At 39.0% G+C, this 25,748-nt stretch overlaps 2 protein-coding genes across 4 annotated transcripts in view; both read left to right on the top strand.

The window, feature by feature from the left end:
- Positions 1 to 13,839, top strand: part of UBE2W (ubiquitin conjugating enzyme E2 W) — a 66,034-nt gene extending 52,195 nt beyond the window's left edge. The window contains exon 6 of the mRNA XM_061342994.1: positions 13,727 to 13,839. Coding sequence (XP_061198978.1) covers positions 13,727 to 13,749 — 23 coding nt within the window. The 3' untranslated portion in view covers positions 13,750 to 13,839. The remainder of the gene's footprint in view (positions 1 to 13,726) is intronic.
- STAU2 (staufen double-stranded RNA binding protein 2) overlaps positions 13,736 to 25,748 on the top strand; it is a 143,793-nt gene continuing 131,780 nt past the window's right edge. For all 3 annotated transcript variants that reach the window (XM_061342983.1, XM_061342981.1, XM_061342984.1), the window contains exons 1-4: positions 13,736 to 13,934; positions 15,011 to 15,141; positions 19,129 to 19,288; positions 20,488 to 20,623. In XM_061342983.1, the coding sequence (XP_061198967.1) occupies positions 13,736 to 13,934; positions 15,011 to 15,141; positions 19,129 to 19,288; positions 20,488 to 20,623 (626 nt within the window). The remainder of the gene's footprint in view (positions 13,935 to 15,010; positions 15,142 to 19,128; positions 19,289 to 20,487; positions 20,624 to 25,748) is intronic.

The raw sequence follows: 25,748 nt of genomic DNA, 5'->3' as shown, positions 1-25,748 counted from the left end.
TTTGGTTTTGAAGGTAAGGAATGGGGTTTTTGGCTCAGTAGTGAACAGAAGCATTAGCTCTCTGCAAGTTCCAAAGCAAGTTTGTTTTTTCACTCTGGTTTAGAATGGCTTCAGAGTCACAAAAGCTAACTGTACCCTGCTGAAGATAATGGCCCTGGAGTCTTGAAGATATAGTAAGTGGTCAGAAAGACATTCTTTTAAAAGCAGTTCAGAGCATCATCCACCTATCCATTCTGTCTCCAGGTAGTTGTGAGCCTATGCTGGTGCAGGCAGCATTGTCATTCCTCATATATGCAAACTTCAGTTTCACTCATTTCTGGGTGTGGTTTCCTTTTATTTTGAGTCATTTCATGCTGCCACTGAATCAGGTTGCACTTTTAGCCAGAGTTGTCTTTTATTTCTGACTCTTTATAAAAATACTTGAAAGAATTCCAAATTTCAGTTCACAGTTTGTTTACATTTTTCTCGTGTAGTAGCTATGCTTATAACTTCCTTTGGTCTGGGAAAACAGGTTATTCTGAATCATCACCTATATGGCTGAAGACCTCTTGTTTGTTATCTTATGATATATCCTGCTTGGTACTGCTAACCACTAGTACATAAGGAGTTGGAGGAAGAAGTTTGCTTTTGTCATGCTGGTTCTGTGCCCCCACATTGTTCTCAGTTTGAACCAAATCTTTTTTACAAGGACTCTCCCTTTCTGTTGTTATTAGTTTAGTATCCTTCTTACTGGTTCAATTCCAGAAATTAACCTTTTGTCATCCTGCCTGAAGAGCATAGTCTCTGTGCTTCAGCAGAACGTGTGTTCAGTGTGTGTGGCAAGTTTCTAATGCTTAGGTAACATTTAGCACTGATAATACATCCAACAGTTTTTCTTCAGTGTTTTCTGCCTTTGCCAACTGTGAAAGGATCTGTAAGCATGGCACTTATGTTTTTTAACTCTTCCTGGATTGTCAAAATCTTCTATAATCTGTAGTTTCTTCCAAAGATAAATCATTCATATGGCTATGTTTCATTGCACAACTTCATAATTTCTGTCCAGAGCATGGGTTTTCTGCAAGAACTCAGTAGGCAATTGAAGCAATTGTCCTTGAGTATTCTGCTGAGTTGTAGATGATTGTTTTCATTCTCAGGATGCTTGACAAAACTGCACTGGTTACTGCTGCATGTGGCTGGACCAGTTAGCTCTGGCTTTCCCTTAACTCTTCCAGGTGCATGCCTCTTCCTATCCTGTCTGTTGGAATCCAGCATTAGTGGTCTCAGGTCACTACTGGGTACATATGCTCTTCCATTTCCTTAATTTTTGGCCTCTTTGTTTTCGTTGCTGTCAAACCAGGCTTGTGACATCAATTTGGCAACAGTTTATGGCCTTATCCCAATACACAGCATCTCTAAACTAATTTTCTTTTAATTTTCTCCAGTTGAAAACTTAAGATTTTGTGCTTTTATTCTCTCAGAGAACTTGGTATGCTTAATCCAGTACTTAGTAATTATTTTACCTTTTATCTTTGACTGAGGAGAGCTGCACTTAAAGTAGGGAGGAGCCTCTGAACTAATTGCAGAACTCCTGATATGACAAGGTATCTTATGCCCTGTTCTGTCCACCAGTGAGCAGGGAGCTAGTCTCATAAGCTGTATGTCAAAATTGTCTTATATCCAAGCATCACAATATCCAAACATCACATCCAAAAATCACATATGTGGGAGAGCTAAAGAAGGGGAAACTCTAGGAGTAACTCATGAAGAGGAATGGCAATTTGACCCTGACTGGGTCTGGGAGCTGCAGCTTCTTGGAAGCTGTATGAGAGAGACTACAGGGCAGACAGTCATCACTCTAGCTGTGAAATACTGTTTTTCTTTAAGTACACTCTTAAAGAATAAAAAAAGGCACTCAAACAGAATTTTATCTACTTCTAACAATAGAGCACAACACCCACTTTGTCCACTGAAAGCACCTTTCTGAAGATCTTGTGACTGTTAGTAATAGGGGGTGATTATGGTATGAGGAGGGCTGGTAGCAGGAGCAAAGAGAAAGGCCTGTTTGTGCTACTTCACCAATCTTTGTTACTTGACATGATGGGAGAAGTATTTTGTCACAGGCAGTTAAGGAAAACTGAGATAATTTTCTGAATTCCATTAATGATATGTAATTTCTAGTTAGGGAATAAACTTAATTAAGAAGTAATTTTTGCCTGCTTCAGAACAAAGTAAAAGTTGGAGGGAGGCTTTACAATACAGTATCTTGTAATTTAAAATCAGTCAAATCTTATTTAAGATCTTAGGAATATAACTACCAGTTGCTAGCAAAGAATGGAAAAAATACAGCTTTTGGAAACATATAGGAGAGAAATTTAAAAACACTAATTAGATAAGGAACTGGGCTCTGGGAGGAAGCTCTGGTTAGACTCCAGTACCACAAGTAAGAAACCAATTACAGCTTTGATGCAGATGAGTCTTTAGTGGCAGTGTATCAAGTCTGAGTCACCTTTTTTTCATTTGCTTACTTAATCCTCTTGTACAGTTTTAAGCTTATGATTGATTGTTAAACTAGTGGCTTAGGCTTCCCTTCTTTTCAGCTATTTTTCTTCGTGAAAAATCTTAGTTGCTCATTTTTGTTTAACCTAAGGGGACTGTGGTTTACCTGCCCATCACCAGCAGTAAGATGGTATGATGACCTCTCTATATGATGTCAAGCAGTAACCATTTTGGTATAATATTTTGTGTCTCGGTGAAAGATTTAAATAGTTGTGCTTGAATTATGTATTCCAGAAAGTAAAATAAAGTATTTTCAATAATTCATTCCATATATTTCTAATCTCAGCTTCCTTGTTCACAACTTCTGGAGCCACTCAATTAATTAGTTATCTTCTTGAACCTTTCTGATATGTTTTGTGGGGGTAAATTTTGAGCTGGAAATTCAGTTCAATTTGTGTCAGTGTTGCCTTGAGTTTCTTTGGATTGTCCTCCTCTCCCTTCTCCAAGGGTTGTGGAACCAGGTGAGGTCAGTTTTACAGAAATGTTACAGATGTGACTGTATCACAGAATGTCTGGGGAGATACAAGTTTTCAGTTTTCCAGAAGTCATAGGTTACAGTAATGGGAAGGAGGAGATCTAAAGAGTTACAATACTGGACAGCCAGCTTTTGTCTTTTGGATTAGTGGTTACACCCAGCTGCAGTAGATGAATACAAAGAAGAACATTACTCTAGTGTTGGGGAGTGTGATGTGTCTGTCATCTGTAAGACTGTGTAGGCATATATAAGCTATCTCTTTTGTATATACCTCAAACCATGATGGGTTTTGGATGTGGAAGGCCTTCCACAAAGAAAGCTCTGATGATCACCTTGCTGTTTCATGGAGGAGTTTCACAGTTTCTTCTCTGTGATAATTCAGGGTATCCTGGGTGGGCCAAACTGATGCTGTTCCTGAACCAGTGTTCTGGCTGGCTGGTTTGGAGAATTTTCTGGGCATAAAACTTATGGCAGCATGAGAATTGGGTTAGCTCCTGTTGGCTGCTGGAAATTTCTATGGGTTTTTAATCATCATCTTTATTTTCTGCATAGCAGCAGCAAACTGGGACAAACTTTCTGATGAGTTTATTATTGTAAGGTAGCAAACATTTATATGAAACAGCCTAAGTTTTCCCCCTTGGACTTTGGGTTGTAAATTGGTTGAAAAGCGTTGAGATACTTGATTGGCTCAGTTTCTAATGTAACAGATTGTCTTTCCTTATCTTTTAGTTTTCTTCTGGCATTTAAATCTTTGAGTTGATAATCTGATTGATCTCCTTGGTCATTTCAACAGCGAACAGCAATCTTTCTTTCCATTATGGTTTAAGATATATATTAATAAAGTTTTTCTACTTAGGAGCTCTGTCTCATGTCTTCCTGTGAAGTCTCCACTTGAGACTTCAAGAGGCTGTCTGGTACACACAGGACCTGACTATAGTTTCATTCTTGGAAGAGAAAATAAGCCATGTATACAGGCTGGGGTCATTGAGTTTTGCTGTACGTGGTAAGATACTACGTGGCCTGGGTTGCTCCTTTCTCAGCTTTTTCATGTCAGGTTTGTTGCCAGGAAAGCAAGGGAAGAGTTGCATTCCTGCCTGTCAGTATGCTCCACTTTCTGGTAAGTTTCTCTTCTGTCCTGGGTTCAACTGTAACAGCTATTTTTCTCCTTAGTAGTTGGTGCAATGCTGTACTTTGACTTCAGTCTGAGAATAATGCTGATAACACCGATGTTTTTAGTTGTTGCTCAGTAGTGCTTACCGGGATCAAGGACTTTTCAGTGTCATGTTCTGCCAGTGAGGAGGGGCGCAAGAAGCCAGGAGGAAGCAGAGACAGAACACCTGACCCAAACTAACCAACCAGGTATTCCATACCACAGCACATCATAGCCAGTATAGAAACTGGGGGGAGTTAGCCGGAAGGCCAGATCACTGCTCAGGTTGCGCTGGGTTGGTGAGCAGTTGGATCGTGCATCACTTGTGCATATTGTTTTCTTATCCTCGTCTGTTTTAGTTTTATATTCTCTCCCCTTGTTATTGCCCTTATCATTATTATTATTATTGGTGGTAGTAGTCATGGTTTTGTGTTATACCTTAGTTACTGGACTTTTCTTATCTCAACCTGTGGGATTTGCATTCTTTTGATTCTTCTTCCCATCCCTCTGGGAGTGGGAGGGAAGACAGGGGAGAGTGAGCAAATTTTAGGCTTTTGCACATACAAATGTGCAGAGTTACAGTCAGTGCCCTAACCCCTGCATTTTCCATCATTCCTTACAAAAGGCCTGTCTTAGGCAAATATATTACATGGGAAACCTCTCTGCAAGGGAATTAATTTGCTTTTGTAATTTTGTCTGTTAGTTTTAGTAAGGTCCACGATTGCTTATTTGTTGAGGGCAGGTTTGGCAGTAGACTTTGGGTAGGCTTCATTTGCCTGTATTTTGGCATCTAGTGCAGTTTGTGACACTAAGTTAACCTGTCTAGTCTTCAGTTGCCATTCAGCTGTGTGGTTTAGCTAATCCAAAATTAGAAGCCTACTTGTTGATCACCTTGAATAACTCCCTGAGTCTGCTGGCTGTGTTGACTAGTGGTGTAACACATTTGTTTAAATACATGCATTATTGCCTTTTCATTGCCTTTTCATGTTGGGGCTTGTCTGAACCATCTGCCACATGCGGTGTCAGATGTGGCATGGGTCTTCAGAAGTCCTCTCTCAGCTTGTTAAAGCTGCAGCTGATGGAATATGCAGGTATCCAGATGTAATATCTTAGGATATCTTAAATGGCACTGGAAGCCATGAGTAGACTACTGAGTTCCATAACTGCATTTTCTTTGACTCCAGTGGGAGTTTAGACACTTTGCTTATATTTGGAAACAAGCAACATAAACATACATAACTTATGTATATCTAACCCTTACCTGAATCCTCATATCTCACTGTACAGCAGTGCCATATGGAATGGGTAAGTGTTCTCATGTGAGGTACACTGTACATGTAATGGCATTGTAGAGCTCATATTTTTCATACTAGTTACTTGTCTTTTGCTGTAGTGGCTTAAGCAATCTACTACATCCAAAATGCTTGCTTATTATATTTCCCGTGTAACATATATTGTGTATTTCAAGTTGTATAAATCCTATCTTAAACATAAAAAGGACATGGAACTGTTGGAACAAGTCCAGAGGAGGGCAACGAGGATGATCAGGGAACTGTAGCACCTTCCGTATGAAGACAGGTTGAGAAAGTTGGGGCTGTTCAGCCTGGAGAAGGCTGCATGGAGACCTCATAGCAGCCTTCCAGTATCTGAAGGGGGCCTATAGGGATGCTGGGGAGGGACTGTTCATTAGTGACTATAGTGACAGAACAAGGGGTAACAGGTTAAAACTTAAACAGGGGAAGTTTAGATTGGATATAAGGAGGAAATTCTTTACTATTAAGGGTGGTGAGGCACTGGAATGGGTTGCCCAGGGAAGCTGTGAATGCTCCATCCCTGTTGGTGCTCAAGGCTAGTTGGCATGGTTTAGTGTGAGGTGTCCCTGCCCATGGCAGAGTGTTTGGAACTAGATGATCTTAAGGTCCTTTCCAACCCTAACTATTCTATGATTCTATCTTGATTGCAGAGTAAGCCTTTTCTAGCCCCCTTGCTATCACATCATAATTAAATGGCAACAAATATTCTTACCTTTGGCCATTTTGGTGATTGAGGAAATCTTAGGTTTTAGTCTTTAGTTCTGTAATTAGTTACCTTATTTGTTTTGTTTGGTTTTGTTTGGAAATTTTCCTTTCTTTTCAAAATTACACAAAGCTATTGTAAAGAGAGTTGTTTGATAAGGATTGAATTGGTGACAGATGTAAATAATTTGTATTCTCAGACAGTGGTAATTTGGTCATTGATTTAGGGACTCATGCTTCATGCAGCATCTTGGATAAGCATGGTATTGGAAATCAGGAAACCAGTGTAGTATCAAAAGAAGTCTGTAAAATGAAGCAGTTTGTACCTCAGTCTTCTGAGTCCTAAGTCCTTTTTGTTCTGATTGTTTTAATGTGCTTGCTCAGTAATTTGAAAGGGAAGTTGAGCTGACTGCTGTTCGAAGAAGTAGCTGAAAAGTATTATGAGTGCAGATTTTTAATCTGTTCAATTTCCTACTTGATTTTTATTTTCTTTTTCAAGAATGCCTTCCTGCCTCTCCTCAGAAGGCTTCTTACTGACCCTATGTAGGAGTTTGCAAAGGATAGTCCTTCTGTGGATGATAATATCTTTACAAAAACAACTTGTGTGTTTTCTGTAAGAGTGATGGGATTTGATATTCTGACCTGGCATTCACTGCAACTTCCTGGCCCTGCCTTGGCTTCTCACGGGTTTATCTGCAATGCTGTTCCTCTCCAGTCCAAGAGCAGAGGAAGCTGCTTGTAAGGAAGTATTTAGTTAGTCCTCAGGGACTGGGCTTTATCACTGGGCAGGTAGGGGAACTTTACAGAAAAGCTTGCAGTTCCTTGGATTTTGAGTATTAGTCCACAGTATTCTGTGTCAATTCACCATCCTTCTTGTGTGCATTTTTGTCTTTGGTTGTAAATTTATTTATCAAAATAAGCAAAATAAAAGTTAGCGATTCCTCTCTCTCCCTACCCTCCCCTTCAGGAAAGTAAAATGCTTTTAAGGCGTAAGTTTACTTGCTGTCATGGATTATCTAGTTGTTAATTAGCCAGTAGCTATGTCCAGTTTTCACTGAAATCAAGATTCTCTAATGTAATGTACTGTAAAAAAAAAAAAAATAAATAAAATACAGGCCACAGGTTTCTGAGGGTGAAATCATTGGGAATAAGATCATGGGTTTTGTGTGGAACAGTGTAAGGAGCTTTAACTTGGTGTCTGTGATTTGACAGCGAAGCTAAGCTGATTAGGGGGAGCTGAAAGGGCTAATTCCTTGCACCCACTCCAGGTCAGGAGTTTATGGCTCTCCCTCTACAGACACAGGTGCTCCTCTGATCTTCCTCCTGAGCTGCTCGTGAGCTAGTTCAGTGAGCTAAATGGACAGAAGGTATTAGCTTTTTTGCTGTAGGGGAGGGAGGACATTGGCAGCAAGCCATTAGATCAGTTTGGCTATTGGCAAAGCATCCATACTAAGGCAAAAAGCAACAAATTGATGGAGGAGTAAGCGGGGAGGGACAAACAGTGAGGACCAACATTAATATAGAATATAAATATATAAATAGACATATATATATATATAGACCCTAGGTGATTTCATGCATACTTTGTCAGTTTTTCCTATTTAAAATGTATGAAATAAGATAAATTTTATTAATAATTCTAGATACCCGTCTGCTGACTGTTACTTTAAGTAGTGCTCTTGCTAAACTGCTACTGTGTGGCTATCTTGTTATTTGATTTTATAGAATAAAAAAGATTGAATTAATGGCTGTTCTGAAAGTAATGCAAAGCTGTGTGTTTTCTGTCATTCCCAAATAAGCTGCTAGATATAACCCAGTGAAAAGAAATTATATAAAGCTTAGGACTTTTGTAGTGCTCTTTGTATTAATGCACATACATGTACATGTACAAATATTTACTGTGAAGGTGAGAAGTGGCACACAAGAAATAAATTTTACCTTTTGGCAGTTTTGTATGCTTTTGTGTAACTGAATGAGTGAAGGAATATCAAGAGAACAGGAGGAGAATTGGGAATTCAATGTTAATATTAAGTCTAAAATTAAAAGCAAACCCTCCTTAGTTAGGAAGCTGTTAACTATTAGTGTTCTGTGACTTGGAACTTTTACAGAAGAATCCCATTAAAAGCTGCTATTCAAAGCAGGGATTGATATGGAAAAACTCTTGAGATGCTGCTCACTTAAACACTGCCTTCAGTTGTAATGCTTGCTGTTCCTATGCCTGTCCATATTTGCATTAATTATGTGGATGAAACAGTGCACTTATTAAATTTGTAAAGGTTATAAGGTGGGCTTAGAGGAGGCTGCAAACATTTCTTACCTAGAATTCAGTGTGATCTTGAAAAATTGAAATTATCTTCTTCTTTTCGCCGTTTTTGTGTGTGTGTGTGTGTAACGGAATTCAAGGAAGACCAGAACAAACCTCATTAGCTGCAGAAGAGATTCACAAGCAGACCACAGGCTAGAACTTGCTGTGTAGCAGTTCTTCAGAAAGGGATCTGGGATCATTAACGTGACACTGTTATGAAAAATAACATTCAAATGTGTAAGTGAAAGTATTGGATATGTGAGAGACAAGCTCAGCAGTGACTGGCCCTCAGTTGTTAACCTTTATAAAGCACTTCACGAGTATGTACCATGTGTGACTTGCAACATAACTTGTACACAGATTAGAACTGGTACATTGGGTTGTATGGCAGAGCAGTGTGAAGGTGTGGTAACACCCTACTGCATATGTGCATTTTCACTTTCTGTGCAGATGAAGTCCAGTCTTCTGGTTCAGCTGTTCAGATCATTAGTTTCTCCAACTATTGGTTTTTCATGTAACAACTTGTGTTTCAAGTCAAGTACTGCTTTTTCATTTTTCCATGTTGTGAAAGTGTTTAACTTGAAGTCATTGTTTATGTTTTCCACTTTCTGTGCTGTCTTATCCACTTATCTGTCTTTATTTACTCAATTTCTGTGACATATTCTAAGTATCATTTTCACCTGAACATTTATTTCATATCTAAAGATATAAATTGATTCATGTTCCATAAATACAGGGAATTATAATCATCAGAAAAAAATGCAAGTAATTTTTTATGTTGTGTGGTGTTTTTTAGCATGACACAAGTATATTCACAATTAAAAATATTCTGCATCCGTGAATATAACTAAATTAATGCTCATATTGATTTTCCAAGGCAAAGTTTTGGTAGGGGGGAGCTACTGGAGGGACTTATGTGAAAAGACACCAGAAGCTTCCCCCATGTCAGATGGAGCCAGTGCCAGTGGCTTCGAGATGGACACATTGCTGGACAAGGCCAAGTTCATCAGTGATGATGGTAGTGCCTCTAGGGTAACATAGCTAAGTAAGAAGGGGGAAAATTACTGCGCAGGAGCAATTGTAGCTGGAGAGGAGAGTGAGAATCTGTTAGCAAAACAGCTCTGCAGACACCAAGGTCAGGGCAGGAGGGCAGGAGGTGCGCCAGGCACTGGAACAGAGGTTCCCCTGCAGTATGTGGTGAGATAGGCTGTGCCTCTGCAGCCCATTGAGGTCCCCACGCTGGAGCAGGGGATGTCTGAAGGAGGTTGGGACCCTGTGGGAAGCCCGCACTGGAGCAGGCTCCTGGCAGGACCTGTGGCCCCATGGAGAGAGGAGCCCACCCTGGAGCAGGTTTGCTGCAGGACTTGTGAACCCGCATTGGAGCAGTCTGCTCCTGAAGGACTGAACCCCTTGGAAGGGGGCCCAGTCTGGAGCAGGGGAAGAGTGTGAGGAGTACTCCTCTGAGGAGGGAGGAGCAGCAGAGGCAACGTGTGATGAACTGACCACAACCCACATTCCCCATCTCCTGCACTGCTATGGGGGAGCGGGTAGAGGAATTTGAAGTGAAACTGATCCAAGGAAGAAGGGAGAGGTGAGGGGAAGGTGTTTTTGAGGTTTGCTTTATTTCTCATTATCCTACTCTGATTTGATTGGTAATAATTTAAGATAATTTCCTGAACTCTACTCTTTTTTTCGCCTTTGACAGTAGTTAGTGTTCTCTCTCTCTCTCTCTCCTTATCTTGACCTTCTAGTTATATTTTCTCTCCCCTGTCCAGCTGAGGAGGGGAGTGATAGAGTGGCTTTGGTGGGCACCTGGTGTCCAGCCAGGATCAGCCCACCACAATGTTGTGTTTCCAAACTTAGAAGAAAAATGAATGGAATGTCTGACAGCAATATTTTAGCTTTAAAATGTGAAGTGTTGTTTCTTTTTTTTTTTGTTTGTTTTGTTCTTTTATTGTGAGTTTGTTTTGGTTTGGGTATTTTTAGTGTGAGAGTAAAATTGACAGTTTATATATAGTTTAACAAGAAAGTTAATACCAACTGGTAATGGAACCTGTGTAGCTGCCTGTGTGCAAAGTGCTTTCAAAGTGGAAGGGAAGTAAAATGCAAATATAGTATATTTACATCCCTTTAAATGCCCACAAAGCGTTTCTAATGCAGCTGTGCAGGTTAGAGCATTAAAAACACTGTGGTGTTATGCTGCAGAAGGCACCATAAGGTCTAGAATATAACTTTACAAAAATGTCAGCACTGTGACATGCAGATTTTGAGTGGGTAGAGATATATGTGATTAGGACTGCAAGAAATACCATTGCTGTGGTGTGTTAGCATGGCAGCTGGTGGCTCAATAAAGACAACACTGGCAGTCACAGCTGCGCAGTCCTGCTTTCCTATTGAGAGCCAAGCGTCTGAGAGCATTGCCTAGTATCGAGGGCAACTCCTCTGGAGACACATGGGTGGAGTGGTTTCCTAGATGAAAGTTGGGTTAGCCACCTGAAATGAGATGTGGGGGCTTCTCTAACTCTATTCATAATATATAAATAGACTCCTCCTTTTGTATATGCCAGATTTTTCAAAAACATCCACATAGAAGATTTAACAACATTTTGATTGTATAACTGCATTTCCTCTCTGACCAGCTTAGTGAAATCTCTCTCCCCCAGGTCATACAATTTGTTGTGTAGTAACAAACGAGTCTGTACTGCTGGCTGGATTGTCTCAAAATGTTTACTTTGCTGTTTATAGAATAGTACAGCACTGGTATATATGTAAGAAATGTAAAGAAAAGATGGAACATGCAGGTTTTGTCCCCTTTTTGTCATGACATCAAAGACTAATTGGTTGGTAGTGTGACAATGACATGACAGCATTGTATCAACTGTGTTCTCTGTGTGGCCTCTGCTAGTGGATTTTTAGAACTGATTACAAATTTATTATCACCATATGTCATGTACTTAAGGAGTTAGTCCCTACAATTACATTTACGTCCTGGACACTTGTTTATACAGATTAGTTTACAAAATACTCGTCATTTCTCATAGGAGTTCTGCAGCTCGAGGTATATAAGAAAACCCAAGCACCTATATGTTATGATTTTATTCTGATTTCATAATTTAATTTCCTATGCATTTTATTGTAGGACAGAGTGTGGTTTTTTTTTTTCTCCTCAACTTTATCTTACTTGTTTTCACACTTCCCTAATGTTATCAAACCATGGTTTTTTTTATCCTTATTAGCAAAGGATCAAACCTACAATTTCTGCCTTTAGAACAGCAATACCATAAACCACATTATTTTGTCATTAGTAAGTTCTGCTTACTTGAAAAGAAGAATAAACATATAAAGTACTGGAAGATGAAAGGGTAATTCACAGCTGGTAGGGCCCAAGAATAAGTCTTCAGTATATCTCCTATATTACTATGAGAGTACTATGTGAGTAATGGCTTTCTCATAGTCATGTTTATAAAGCTAAAACACTACAAATTATAAGGAGTTTCTTAAACTTTAATTACTGTGATGATATTTCATATTATGCTTGTTTCATTTTAATAAATACGGCCTGATTCTGACATCATTTTTGAACATATGAATATATCTCAGTTGGCTGCATATGTTTTTTATATTTTTTTGTCACTATTAGCATTTTACTTAAGGTATTTATGAGAAGGCCAAGTGAGTGCATCTTAGCTTCATTTTCAGTTTTTTACTTTTGCCTTTCCAGAGATTCAAATCAGCCTGTCTTTCCTCAGTAATAAAACTGGCATTCCAGTATGAACTTCTTCTCCAAAGCACAGTCAATAGTAATAGGATTTATTATTTTCATTATAATAGTGCAGCTGTTGCACTTTATGGTGTATTGAATGATTTAGGATCTTAATCCAACAATAGTGGCCCTCTGAGTAGAGATACTTGGATGTTTAACAGATCGGGGGGGGGAGGGGCAAAAATAATGATGTAATCAGAAATTTTTTATATAGTTCTACTAATTTCAGTAAGATCGTAGATGGGATAGGATGGGATTTTTGCTTAGGAAGAGAGAATTCCTCAACAGAAGTAGCAAACAGCTTAGTGGTGAGGGTCTGCTTGTGATGGAGGAGACCTGGGTTCCTGTCATCTTCTGCTTTTGTCAGAGGGAGCAGAGCTGCTGCTGAGAAAGTCCCAGGTCCCCAGGCTGCTTGTTGGCTGTTTTGGGGGTTGTCTCTCTATCCACTCCGTACAGATCATATCATGGGCATGAGCCCTAAAAAGTAAAGTCTGTGCCCATGCTGCTGCATAGAATGTATCATCCCGTTTGCTGCTGGTGCCAAAAGGAGAAGTTCAAGACTTTCCCTGGAGGACTGAGAATGTCTGCCTCCTCTCTTATTTATGTTGATTGACTGGGATGCCTCCTGGCCTCTGAACTGCTCCCATGTGGTTTTTTCAAGAGTTTTTTGTCAGCAGCCAAAGTTTTGCCGGCGAGCATACTCTCAGTGAATAGTGTGAAGGAGCCGTGCCCTGATTTGTTTACGAGTGTAGACTTAGCCAGAGAACAGGTATTAGTAATGAAGAGGCTCATTTTGGGTAGAGGGAGGGAGGTAATTAGTACCTGGCGTGCTCCTGGTAAATGCTTTAGGCAGTGGGTTAAAGGCTAGTTCAGGAAATCACGGTGCCTGTGCTAGTAGTTTATGCAAGTATTGAAGTGCTCCACCTGTTGACTGAAGACGCAGTTATTTTTTAGAACATGCTGCTTTGGTATTTTGTTTGGTGTTTGTTTTCGCTCTTCTCCCCCCCCCCCCTTTTGTAGTGTGGTAACAGGCAGAAAACCCCAGGGATTTTCTCTTTTTGCTTCATTTGGTATTTTGTGTGCAATATACTGGAAAAACTATGGCAAAAGATGGCTATGGAAGTTTGTTGTAATGACATTCTTTCTTGAAGAAACTGGCAGGTGCTAATCTCATCAACAAAATAATTACATGGATTTTTATTCTAGAATAATAGTTCTTCCTCCTGTATTTCAGGCAGGGTCTGTCCATAGCTGAGCAACAGAATAGTCAGGGCGTGTGGCTTCTGCTCTAGTGATGTTCTTGGGCTGTGAGCTCTCTTTCTCAGCGCTTCAGTTTGGAAACAATGTTTGCAGAGGCATTTACTTCTGTGGTTAGTTTTGTGACTCAGATCTAGGTGCAAAAAAGAAGTGTTGCTAATATCACTACCATTATTTGACAATCAAAATTCAAAGTGCCCCGCTTATAATAATTTGTTTATTGCAGTGATAGGCAATGGCACAAGTTAAGATGCAGACTACAGCAAACCTGTCTGGGCCCACCATGTCTCCTATGGTGCTACCCCTGCCAGTTGCCACTACAAATACACTGGGTCTGCCGTCCTCAATGAATGGATCCATTTCAGAATCAGCTGCCAGCTGTAGCAGTCCTACTGCTGGCCTTGTGGATCCTGCTCCTTCTAGCAACTCACCAGGTAAGTTGGTTCAGGTGTATTTTCTTTGGTGTTCAAATGAATTTTTTTGATGACTTGTTGATTTGAAAAATAAATAAATAAATTAGGTCTTAAAGATGACTAAAGAAAAAAATCCTATAGAAAAATGTTTGGCTAAATAGATTGTTTATTAAGTTAAATTCATGTAACTGAGCTCAGACTTGCTGTGAAGAGTTGACCAATGACATAAAAGCTCAGAAAAAAAGGACATGTCTATTTTATCAAATTCTGAGTGTATCTTTTATACAGAAGTTTTAGTGGTGCAGGAAGGTCTCCAAGTGTATTTCTCTTCCCTAGAACAGAATGTCTTCAGGCTGCTTGGCAGTATTCAGTGTTTCTTTTGTAGCCTAATAAATGCTGTAGTTCCTATGCTGAACTGGGTATAAAATGCAGAAATGTTATCCTAAAAAACTAAGCAAAAGACACTGTGTGTTAGGGATCAGTTGAAAAGCAACAGAAAGTTAAAAAATAGTAAGGCAGTACACATGAAGTAAGTCATTTAAGAAAAGCAGAACAAAATCCTTAAAGGGGGAGAACAGGTGTTTTTTGGGAGTGCTCTGAGAGTGACTTCATTATTGTGAGAAAAGTCTGAACACCCGGAAGAAGCAGGGAGAAGTGGGTGGGCACCACAGGGTTTCATCTGCTATATTTATCTTGCAACTCTTACTCCTGCTTCAAAGTGTCAAGAAACCATTCGTAAAGAGTAGCCAGTTCCTGGAACCAGTGTGCTCCTGACAGTAAACTTTGGTGATGTGGAAAATGTAGCATATGTTTATGTCCTCCTACACTGTCATGATTTATAGAGACATTTTGGAAAGAAATAGTTGTATTTTTAGTATTTTTTTAAATGGCATGTAATCAAAATGGTTATTGTAAAATATATATTCTCATATGATTAGTATGTAAATATCATTTAAACATTGTATTTAGCATATGTGCAAAATTATTTTTTAGCCAAAGTATTTTCTTTTCTAAGCCTGATGCTGCTTCTGCAAAGCTTTACAAAGTTGTGAAGAACACATTTCTCCACAAAAACTTTACAGACTCTTTATTTGCAGCTCCTCTCCAAGATAACATGGCAAACCCCAAAGAGAAAACTCCAATGTGTCTGGTAAATGAGTTAGCCCGTTTCAATAGGATTCAACCCCAGTATAAGCTTCTGAATGAAAGAGGGCCTGCTCATTCCAAGGTAAGGTCACAGTTCCAGGTGATGAGACATACCTTAAATGCTGAATAGATAATGTCATGGTCTGGAAAACTGTGCTTGTCAAACACAGCCATGCTGCTTGTCTGAGGGGTTTCTTATTGTTATTTATTTGGTTTCTTTTTGTCATTTACTGATTTCAGAAAGTATGTCTGTATTTCTGTGGAAGCTCTGTACATCATTTTAAACGTGACTTTCACTTCCACCTTTGATTTTGTATTTGTTGGTCTCTGTAAAAAGCCTTGTGAAGGTCTTTCCAGGGTAGGACTACCCTTTCTTAATCATTGTGGAGCATTTGCTTTTTAAGCTGCCTGAATCTTTCTCCCCAGTTGGTGTGCCTCTGATAACTACCTCAGGGTTTGTTTCATAGTAGTGCAGATGACAACAAAGCTAGTTTTGTGTCATTTAAGTGCTTATTTTTTATGATTCTGTAGCCATAAAGTTGATTGTATTGATGCTGTATCATTGGATCTAGCATTATAGTGCACAGACATTATTACTATTCTTTCTGTTAAACTCTGTGCAACTTTAACATTTCTGGTGATATTAAGGCTCCTGATATGATTATAGCATTAAAGTTTCTAGTGAACAGCTTTGGGCAGTTCTCATACCAGTTCGCATATCCAACTTTGTTTTAGAAGTACAAATTAGGATGCTTTCAGGTGATGTGGAATACAGGGGTTATAGTCTCATTATAATAATTTTCAGGCATAATTTTGAATTTCCCCACTAGTTAAGAGCAATCTGGAGGAGCAGAAAAAAGCCTGAAAAACTCAGAAAGAGAAACTATGGTGTAATTAATAGCTGCTTGGAACTCAATATTTCTAGAGTGGCAGAGCTGTGTAAGGCAGTGGGGTCACACTGCCTATTTCAGTCACAACAGTTTCAGCTAGGTGTGGGCTGCCCCTCTGCCAGTGCCCCTGGTTTCTCCGTTGCATGTTATATTGTCAGCTAGTGCAGAGTTGATGTGAATCACTGACCTCGTTTGACCTCGTTCACGTATACTTTATACTGGTAGAAAAGTCAGCAGGTGCAGGGCTAATGAGAGTCAGATAGCTTTTAGGATTCCTCATTGCAAATGGAAATTAAAGTGCTCTTCAGTTTCCTGAAGGCATTTGGCACTACAGGAGACACTGGGTGGTTGGTTTTAGGTTGTGGCATGTTAAATCTGTTGTGCTTTTCGCTGTTGTGTTGTATATTTATTTTTTTACCTTTTATCCATTACTGTGAAATAAGTACTTTCAGGGTACCAAAAGGTGTTGTTTTGGCTGTTCATACTCCTTCAGCAGTAAAGAGATTTGAGTTACGTTACATTCATGTTATACTTCACATTTTAGCAGGATAGGAAATAAAAAAAATCCCAAACATAAGCTCTGTAGGCTCAGAACAGTATTAAGTCTGATTCTGACCTGTGCAGCAAATGCAAAAAACAAAGGAGGCGAGGGGGTGGAAGAACAAGGGTGATATTGATAAGATTATGCGGACTTGTGTACCTTTGACATACGAAAAGCAGAGACATAGACGTTATTATGACTGTGTTAGCAGTTTAGTATAATGTCTTGCTAGTAATAGGTTGATATACCTGATAGAATATGTGAAACAGAGCTGGGTTTATCCTAGAAAGCATGATCTGAAGCATGTAATGCTGCTGTGGCTGTTTGCCATTGAAAGAACATCTCATATTGCTTTCCTCCTACACATACTCTGTTCTTCACTAGTGGTTTTCATTATTTCCAGAGGCATGCTCTGTGAGACAGCTCTCTGCATTGTGACCACAAATGCTAGTAAATTTTTGTATCCTTTTTTTCTAGTTATCTCTGGAAAGTAAGTTCTGACACTTGGGGTGAAATGGGAAACTAGAAACAGTGGAGATATAAGTGATGCTTCCTGTCAGTGCAGTTAAAGTTTCTAGGAGTTTGCCCTCCAGGTGGATTCTTCATCATGAGAAAAATCTAGAAGTGTTTGTTAGCATAAATGAGAGTAAGCTCTGTGGCCTATGCATTTCCACTCTTTTGCCATCAGGTAAATTAGGGAGGAAGTAAGGAATACAAACTTCCTCAAAAAATTGGTGGGAAATACTTCTTAACTCATAGCAGAATTGTCAGTTCCAGTCTTGTAGAACTTGAGTACTTCATTGACTACTCCAGATCTTGGCTTAGGCAGTTCTATTCCTTTAATTGAATTCCCACTTGTTACTGTGTGTGGGGAGGGTTTGTAGGATTTTATCAGATGTGCTAAGTTGAGAAGGTTGGAGCTCTGGCCATAGAAGTCAATGGAGCAAGTCCTTTATTGTATTGATTTTCTGCTTATTGCTCTAAGGATTAAGAGGAGAGTTATAGGTAGGTAAGTAGCCATTATTAATCATATTTTTATTTGAATTCAATATTATTCGCCTCTTATAAAAATACTAGACTGATACTTTCTTGCAAAATAAAAAAGATATAAACTCCACATCCAGAAATCAGATTTCAATTCTTTTAGTCATAAGGATGTATGTTGATAGATAATTTATGTGATTACAGGTATTTAGCTCTAATACCCAGCTTAGCTTTTGGGGGAGGGGGGTGGATAGCATTTGACAGAGGACAAAATTAAGATACTCTTTCTTCCTCCTTGTCTGTGAGGAAATGTCATGACTGTTGTGGAAAAAAAGGACATGGCAATAGGAACTGTGATGGGGGGACTGGCACTGTGCTTCTGAAAATTACAGTAGGCCAAAGCTCAAGCCTGTAATTAAGACACAAGTATATACTTATAGCATTCAGTTCATATGCATGGTGTGTACATGTATAGGGTTGAGTTGGGAGGTAGACACATACTTGTGTGCAAATGCTTGTTTGCAAGTACATGCTAAATGAAAATATATGTAAAGGCAAACTTAAAGGTTGCCCATCTCTAGATACTCGGTCCTGGATCCAGCAAGTTTAAATAACTTTAAAAATTACAGAATAAACACCTATCAAAATAAAAATTTTATTTTATATACTCCTCACACTAACATGTAGATTTCTTTATGTTGCCTCAAGTAAGTTAGCATGTTCTCTGAGGTAGGTATATCTTAGTTTACCATATGTATCTGTCTTTTAAATCCTGCTTTATGTGTACGGAATTGATATAATAAAGACTGAGTTCTTATCCTTTCTCCTCTTATATGCTCAAGTTGAACAGAACATGGATGTATCACACAGAAGATAAGAGTCTATCTAATGTTTTAAATATGCATTGAGTTTTATCTTCATGATTTGCACAGCATAGATACTGCTTGAAATAATCCTTTATTCCAGATTTGAAATATGTTTTTTTTTATTAGTTAGTCCATTTCTGAACTCTGAAGTTTTACAGTTCCTTTCTTTGCTACAGAGTCCACATTAAAGAACTGCAGTTTTATTCAGAAAGATAATACTTCTTTTCTTTCTTACTTCATATTTTCAAACATATTTGGGTTGTGACTCTGCCCTAAAACTGTTTTCAGAAACCAGATTGTGTGAAAAATGATTTCACTGGATACAGGTGTTTGCGCCACATTCTCTGCTGCCTTGAAGAGGATCAGTCATTTATATCCATTCAGAATTATTAAAAAATTACTTTTTTTAGTAGCATTGTTTACATTTTCCTACTAGTAGAGTGACTAAATACATTCAAATGTGTGTAGAATCATGGTCTTAACTGACCTATATATAGTCTTTCAGGATTAGATCGTATGTTTTATGTTATTATTACTTGGTTTAAATGTTATTCTGTTCTTTCATGATTGACATTAACATTATGCTATTTTGCTTTGTCGTTTGAAAGGCTTAGTGTTGCCCACTGCTAAGGACTCGCTGATCTCTCTCAGAATCAGTTGAGTTTTCTGGGAATTGAACTTGATGAAAAGAGAGCACAGTTTCTCTTCAGCCTTTAAAGCTTTTATACAGATTGGTCTAGTCCATAGTGATAATCTTGCCAGTGTTTACCTGTTCTTTGTCTTTGAAGATGTTCACAGTGCAGCTGACTCTCGGAGAACAGACATGGGAAGCTGAAGGAAGCAGTATTAAAAAGGCCCAACATGCTGCTGCTAGCAAAGCATTGAATGAAACTACCCTTCCCAAACCAACACCTAGACCACCCAAAAATAATGTTAACAATAATCCAGGTATGTCATTTTCCTCTCTGTGTTAAATATTGTTGAAGTGTTGGAATATTATACTACCAGTAAATACATTTAATAAGATATAAGATGAGTTGGAGGATGAGAATCAACATAGCTGTCTTACAGGTATGATAGTGTAATGAAGAACTTCTAGGGAATTTGGACAGGAGAATTTTTAATGTAAATAATAGTAGAACTGTATGTGAATATGTTATTTACACTATTTACAAAGTGATTGTAGATGACTGACATACAGGACAAAATAGTGTAAAGTGATAGGACTTCTAAATGAGTTCTCTTAAAGCCTACTTCTTTTGTTATCAGCTTTTCCCTTTAAAAATATGCTCAAAGCCAAAAAAATCTAGAAGCTTGTGTAATACTCTGCAATGTCAAGAATCAAACCCAGGATTCCTTTTTATAGAGGTCTGAGCTTTTTAAAGTCACAGTCATTTTGAAGGACACAGGGCAAAAACATTGTCCTGGGCCTGGAGAAGCCATGTATTGATCTCTAAAGGAGCAAGAGAGTGCTATCACACCACTTCGAAATAATCCTTAATGGCTAATGCCCAGGATAGAACTCCCAAGCTATTTTTGTATTCTGTGACCAGTAGATGGCTGTAGTGACACTGATTTCCAGTATTGTTTTTCAGTTTGTTAGGTCATTACTGTTAGCTCATTAGCTTTTAATTATAGTCTTAAATTTTCAAGTCTTGCAAATAAAACATTTTTTCTAACCTGTAAGATTACCAAATGACTGCAGTAATGCCTGTTGCTGTTTGTTTGTTTCAGTGCCTCATTGCTCTCTTTGTGGTTTTATTTAATGGTATTCAGTGGGAAGAGACATTATTCTTTTTATAGTTTAAGGAAGTGTCATATTATAAGCACTTTGGAAAGATGAATAACCATCTTGATTATAACACTGACTTTCTCATTCATATATGAAGGTTAATCTACTGAAATTGCATAGAGAATGCACTGAGATAAATGCTTAAATGTTCTTTTTTATTGCTTGTGCTTAGGTTAGCATCTACATTCCAATCTTTTAGAGAAGCTGAAATGTCATGGTAGTTGCTTCTTTTTCAATTTAAGAGCAGAAGAATATCACGCAGCTCTCTCTTTGCTGCTCATCCCAGTTTTGCTTGTTTCTCTTGCAATATTTGTGGTTTAAGTGCCTTACATGTATTCTTTGGGGTTTTTTGCAGGCAGTATAACTCCAACAGTGGAGCTGAATGGTCTGGCTATGAAAAGAGGAGAGCCTGCCATCTACAGGCCATTAGATCCAAAGCCAATTCCCAACTATAGAGCAAATTACAATTTCCGGGGCATGTACAATCAGAGGTTTGTACTTTTCCTATTATTTCATTGTTTTTATTCATTGCTTATAAATCTGCTGTAAATCTTTGTGAAGTTCCTAAGTTAATTCAGAGTAAAATGAAACTAAAATTTCTATGAGGAAGAGTCTCTGCAGTGTTACTTTGAAACATGCATAATCCCTTCTAAAAGAAGAGAGGTGCCCTAAGCATGTCACAAGGAATAAAGACATGTAAAACAATTGTTCCTGTTTTTTGATGTGCATGCTGGAGTTACAGTCTACAGCTGTGGCAAAGAGGACGCAGAACGTTAACTTTAGAGAGAGGTTTTGCTTTTCTTTGCTGTAGTGACATGTGATTAGAATCTGTATCATTAAAAATGAAGTGCTCTTTTCTTAGAAATTTGATACAAAATTAAGGGGGCTGCATTTTGAATATTAACTTGAAACCATTCTCAGATTTCTATTTTTCAACCATTTTGATTGTCCAGCTCTCTCGGTTCTTTAATCCCCAGTGTTTAGTGAGGAAAAATCCTTTATTTCACAGGTTAGAAATCTATATTCGGAGCCCTTCCTCAATGTAGTAATTACTGTAGTAAGTTGAGTAATTGTTGAGAAGATGGTATTTAAAATTACGTTTTTAAAGTATCAAATTCTTAAAGATTAAAAAATTTGAAACTCTTAGTGGGTGGAGCAGTTTTTTAACTGGCTAGTCAAATATTCTGTTCTTCAGCGTGTTCTGAACTTTTGAAGCATCTTTGTCTTCACTATTTGTACAGTTTAGTACAGATAGAAAAAAAGTGGGGTGGGGCAGAAGGCCTGAATCTGAACTTGCCTGCTTCATTGTGCTTGTTTGAGTGTAGTTGCACCATGCAGGGTGACTAAAATACAGTAGCTAGTAAATTGATAAAAAAAAGTAGGAAAAAAATTAGATATGCATGTCTACCTGTATAAACACATACAGAAGCCCCTGTCCATATACCAGCTTACACATATATACCACAGTAAAAATGAAACAGAGCAACGATGCCATGTAATACTGTTTTGGGGTTTTGGGACTACTCTTGTGCTGAACATAATTGTTCATTTCCTTGTTTTTCATTTGGAGGTGCTGGTCCACTATGATCCCAGTAAGAAAGACACTTAGACTCTGTAAGGCGTCATTAAGAAGATGTATAAGGAGTATACAGTATAAGTTGTATGTATAAGCTGCCATTATAAGAAGAGAACAGCAAAGATAATCTTCCACCCCTTCAGATACTGAGAGCCCTGAGTGGTGTAGCATTGAACAAGACTGAGACACACATAGAATGTCCGATGCAGACCTTGGCCTCAGCAGGGATTCTCCCCTTCTTGATCATTTGCACTCTTACAGGATTTTCTTACAAGGAGACAACCCTGTAATTTCTATAGGCAAACCAGGAACGGTGTTCACATGAGAACTTGCTGTACTGTTAGATAAAGTCAAGGCCATGCAGGTGGTACTGAGGGGGAGCTGCCTGGAGGCCCCCCTCTTGCAGCAAGTCTGTCCTGTGGCTGAGTGATTTGTGAAGCAGTCTCATCCTATGCACCATGCTGGGCATGGGCCCTGCAGCACAGCGCAGCCCACTCAGGTTCAGGCTAGCTGCAGCGTGGGACACTGGAGCCTGCTCATCTGCCAGTCAGAATTGCTGTATTACTAACAGAGATTATAATAAAGGAAAAAACCCTCTGTTTTGCCACTCAAAATTTACCAGTCTTATACTGGTTTATACCAATTTAAAGCCTCACAAGTTGGAGTTTTGAGCAATTTTGCAACAAAGGCACGTAAGGACCTTTCAGTTCAAACAATATACATTACAGAAAAGCTAAAAATGGTTAACATTGCATTTTGCATGGCTTCTTTTATCTAAGAGCTTTACAAACCAACTGTGGGAAAGGAGGTGCTGATGCTTTCAGGGTCTGTTTACTAGCTGATTAGGTTTCGTGTTTGTCAGCACAGCATTTGGCACAGTTCAGTAGAACTGGCACTCTACTCAGAAGAGGCCAAGGCTGGAAACAGCAGCTCAGGTTTGAGAAATATTGGCAGAGCTGAGGATGAAATGTGCATACTACTCATCTTGCAGCCAGTGCTAGAACCTGTATTCCCTCACATCCCTGAGTATGCAGTTGGCTTGTTCATGGTTGTTCAAATTAGAGCAATTAATAAAATAAGATGTTGAGTCTGACTACAGGGTCATCCAGCTTGCCTTGTCACCATTGAATGCTCGTTTGTTTTATTTTAAGCTATTTTTTTCTTCAATTAAAATTGAAGAGAGTCATTCCTGAAGTTAAATTGTCCTACAGTATTGTCAATTATAGGATGTCTGTAGGTGACAGAACAGAAATTATATATTGTAGATTTACCTAAAGTAAGTGTTTTAAGCCAATGAATAAAACTGATAGAAACTAAACAGCAGCTTTTGGTGTTTTAGTATGGAAAATAGTGTTAAAGACATCACAAAATTCAACCCTTTGTTTCTTCGAGAATTCAGAAGCTATTTGCTTATGGTACAAAATTCCTCAGATTGTGTCTCACTGCAATCGAGAAAGCTTGAAAAACTTTCACTAAAATTAAAAAAAAAAAAAGGACTTTCAAAATTAAAACCACTTGTGAAGTACAAGAACAAAGAAAATGCAAAACAATGACAAGCTAAACAACAGACATAAAGTAATTAAAGCAGTTTCTTGCTTGGTTTTGAGGAATTTGGATAGTGTGATAGTTCTTTAAGCAATGTCACGCAAAGTGGTGGGGTCCCTGGGATAAACTACAGCTTCTGTGCACTTTGGCAGCTTCTGCTGCACTCAGCCTTTCATGTATGTGACTGCTTGTGCCTGCATGTATATTGAATAACTGCAGACTAAGACTGTCACCTTTACCCTTAGCGCGTGGGTGAGAGTGCACAGACCATTCCTCCTTTTCTTTTTCTTCATAGCCCTGTCATTCTAAGCACATATTTTTTTTTATGTTAGCTTATTTACAGCGCTGTTTGCAAGGTCAAACTTGGAGAAATAGAGAACAGCACATCCTTGCCTCTGCTGGAGCCATCCAAGCTGCCTGGCCAAGGAGCACAGGGTGGCACCGTTTGTGGACATGTAGTTCCCACCTGCTGGGCGGGCAGCTCCCCTTCTGGGTACTGAGTTGATGCATGGAACTGTTTGATTAGGCTTAGTTGCTCCTGAAATTATGTATATCAAGCCCTGTGGACCAGTGCCCTGAATACTGACTCACCACTTTAAAAATGAGGTATAGTAAAAGGAAGTTTGAGGACTGGTCTTTGGCCAGCTACATCTGCAACTGCTGTCTTCATAGTGGATCAATATGTTGCCCACACTAATGATCAAAAAGGGAATAGACTGTGTGTTTATGGTATAAATTACTGAACTTGTTACATCAGATTAATAAGAGATTTTTATGGTGAAAGAACAGAATAAAATGAGAACTTTGTTTCTTCTGTGAATGCTGAGTTAAAGATTAATTATACGTATCAAAGGGAACAAATTTGAGGCTAGGGTTATTTAACATGAGTGCTTAGCAATGCAATCTAAATCCTCACCCAGCTTCATTTGTTTCACAGAAATTACATAGTCCCATGGGGAAGGAAGGAAAATCTAGCCAGAAGAACAGCTGCTAGAAGCCAGATTTTGAAGCAAGTGGGTTGCACTGAGGGAGACAATGTAAAATCTGTTGAGTCTGTCTCCAGAAATACACCTACAATTATACAACCCAGTTATCTTATTTACAGAAAGAGAATGAAGTCTGAAATTCTCCTGGCCTTTAGAAGTCCTTCTGCACTGCCTGAGCACCCTGCTTACCTTCTAGGAGGAGACTTCTCTCTGCATGGAGAGCCTTATTCATCTGAGACACAAGTAGTCCAGTGCATAATGGAAAGTGTTGTTGGATGTGAAAGACTTTGATCTAGTATTGATTAGATCACCCAGTAGCCTGGACAAGGTAAAGTCCAGATTACTCCATGAAGTCCTTTCATGACTTTAGGCACATGATTAGCCTGTTGTCTTTTGCAGAATTCCAGTTATTTGAGGCGTTCTGCTGAGGCTTTCTGCAACAGAGGAGGATTTTATGTGCAGCTGTGTACAAAGCAGATTTTTTTTCCCAAGTATATGTACTGTGGCAGATGTGAGGACACTTAAGTTGCCTAAATATGGGCCTCTAGTGCCGCTTGAGACATTGTGGGGTGTTTGAGACATCAATATGGCAACAGACCTAGAGGACACCTTTGCTAGAGTGGCAGCCAAAGGCCAGGCAAGATACCCTAGAGCATTTCAAATGGCCCATGTAGCTAAATTTAGACAATTGAGGGAATCTCTAAAAGTAGCGTTAAGCCATCATACCATTTCATGTAATCCACCAGGACTCCGACTATCCATGGGAAACTTCTGCTTTTCATTAATCAGTCCCGTGTCACATAATGCAGATGTCCTAGGTACATGACTACATCTCAACTGGTACTGTGGGCTTATGGTTGGGCAGATAGGTGCTGTTCATCACAGTGCTGTTTGGATTTGGATCTAAGCTCAGATGCCTCTCAAATAGTCTCTGCCTGGTCACAAGAAACCCAGTTTCCCATTCTAACCAGTAGAAGGTCTAGCAGAGCAGTTGCATGTCTAGAATGCTCTTTGTCATGCCACAAACAAGGATGTCTACTGTTTGTATGGAACTCTCCAAAGCTTCACTATAACAGCAACTTAGCTTCTGTACTTTAACTAAATACCTTCAGGCATCTGATCTTGAGCTGAGTCATACTCGAGAAATAATCCTAAGGATGTTGATTTGTAATAATGTGATGAATGCTATAGTGGGAGTCATCTTACTACTGCAGTGGAAGGACTGGAAAAAGATAAAAATCTCTTCCCAGGGAGGAGGGAGTGGAAAGCTTCAGAACAACAAACTCTTTAGGGGCATATCTGGGTAATAATAGTACTAAGGAGAGGCAGGCATGCAATATGGAAATGCTTTTGGTTGAACAAAATAGTGTTTTGCTCAAAAAAGCTGTTAGGCTGTGGACACCAGTGCCCTTGCTCTCCAGGTTGAGTGAACCCCCAGTTCGGAAGCCTGCTGTGTTTAGCTGAGTTAGTCATAAGAGAAGAACCCGCTTGGTTAGGAGTGGTGTGGGA

The sequence above is a fragment of the Neopsephotus bourkii genome, unplaced genomic scaffold (assembly GCF_033783945.1).
Source record: "Neopsephotus bourkii isolate Nb327-2 ecotype Australia unplaced genomic scaffold, CSIRO-AGI_Nbou_v1 NB_1820, whole genome shotgun sequence".
Taxonomy (NCBI): domain Eukaryota; kingdom Metazoa; phylum Chordata; class Aves; order Psittaciformes; family Psittacidae; genus Neopsephotus; species Neopsephotus bourkii.
Note: the sequence above shows the minus strand (reverse complement) of the source record. Positions and strands in the feature narration are given on the sequence as shown.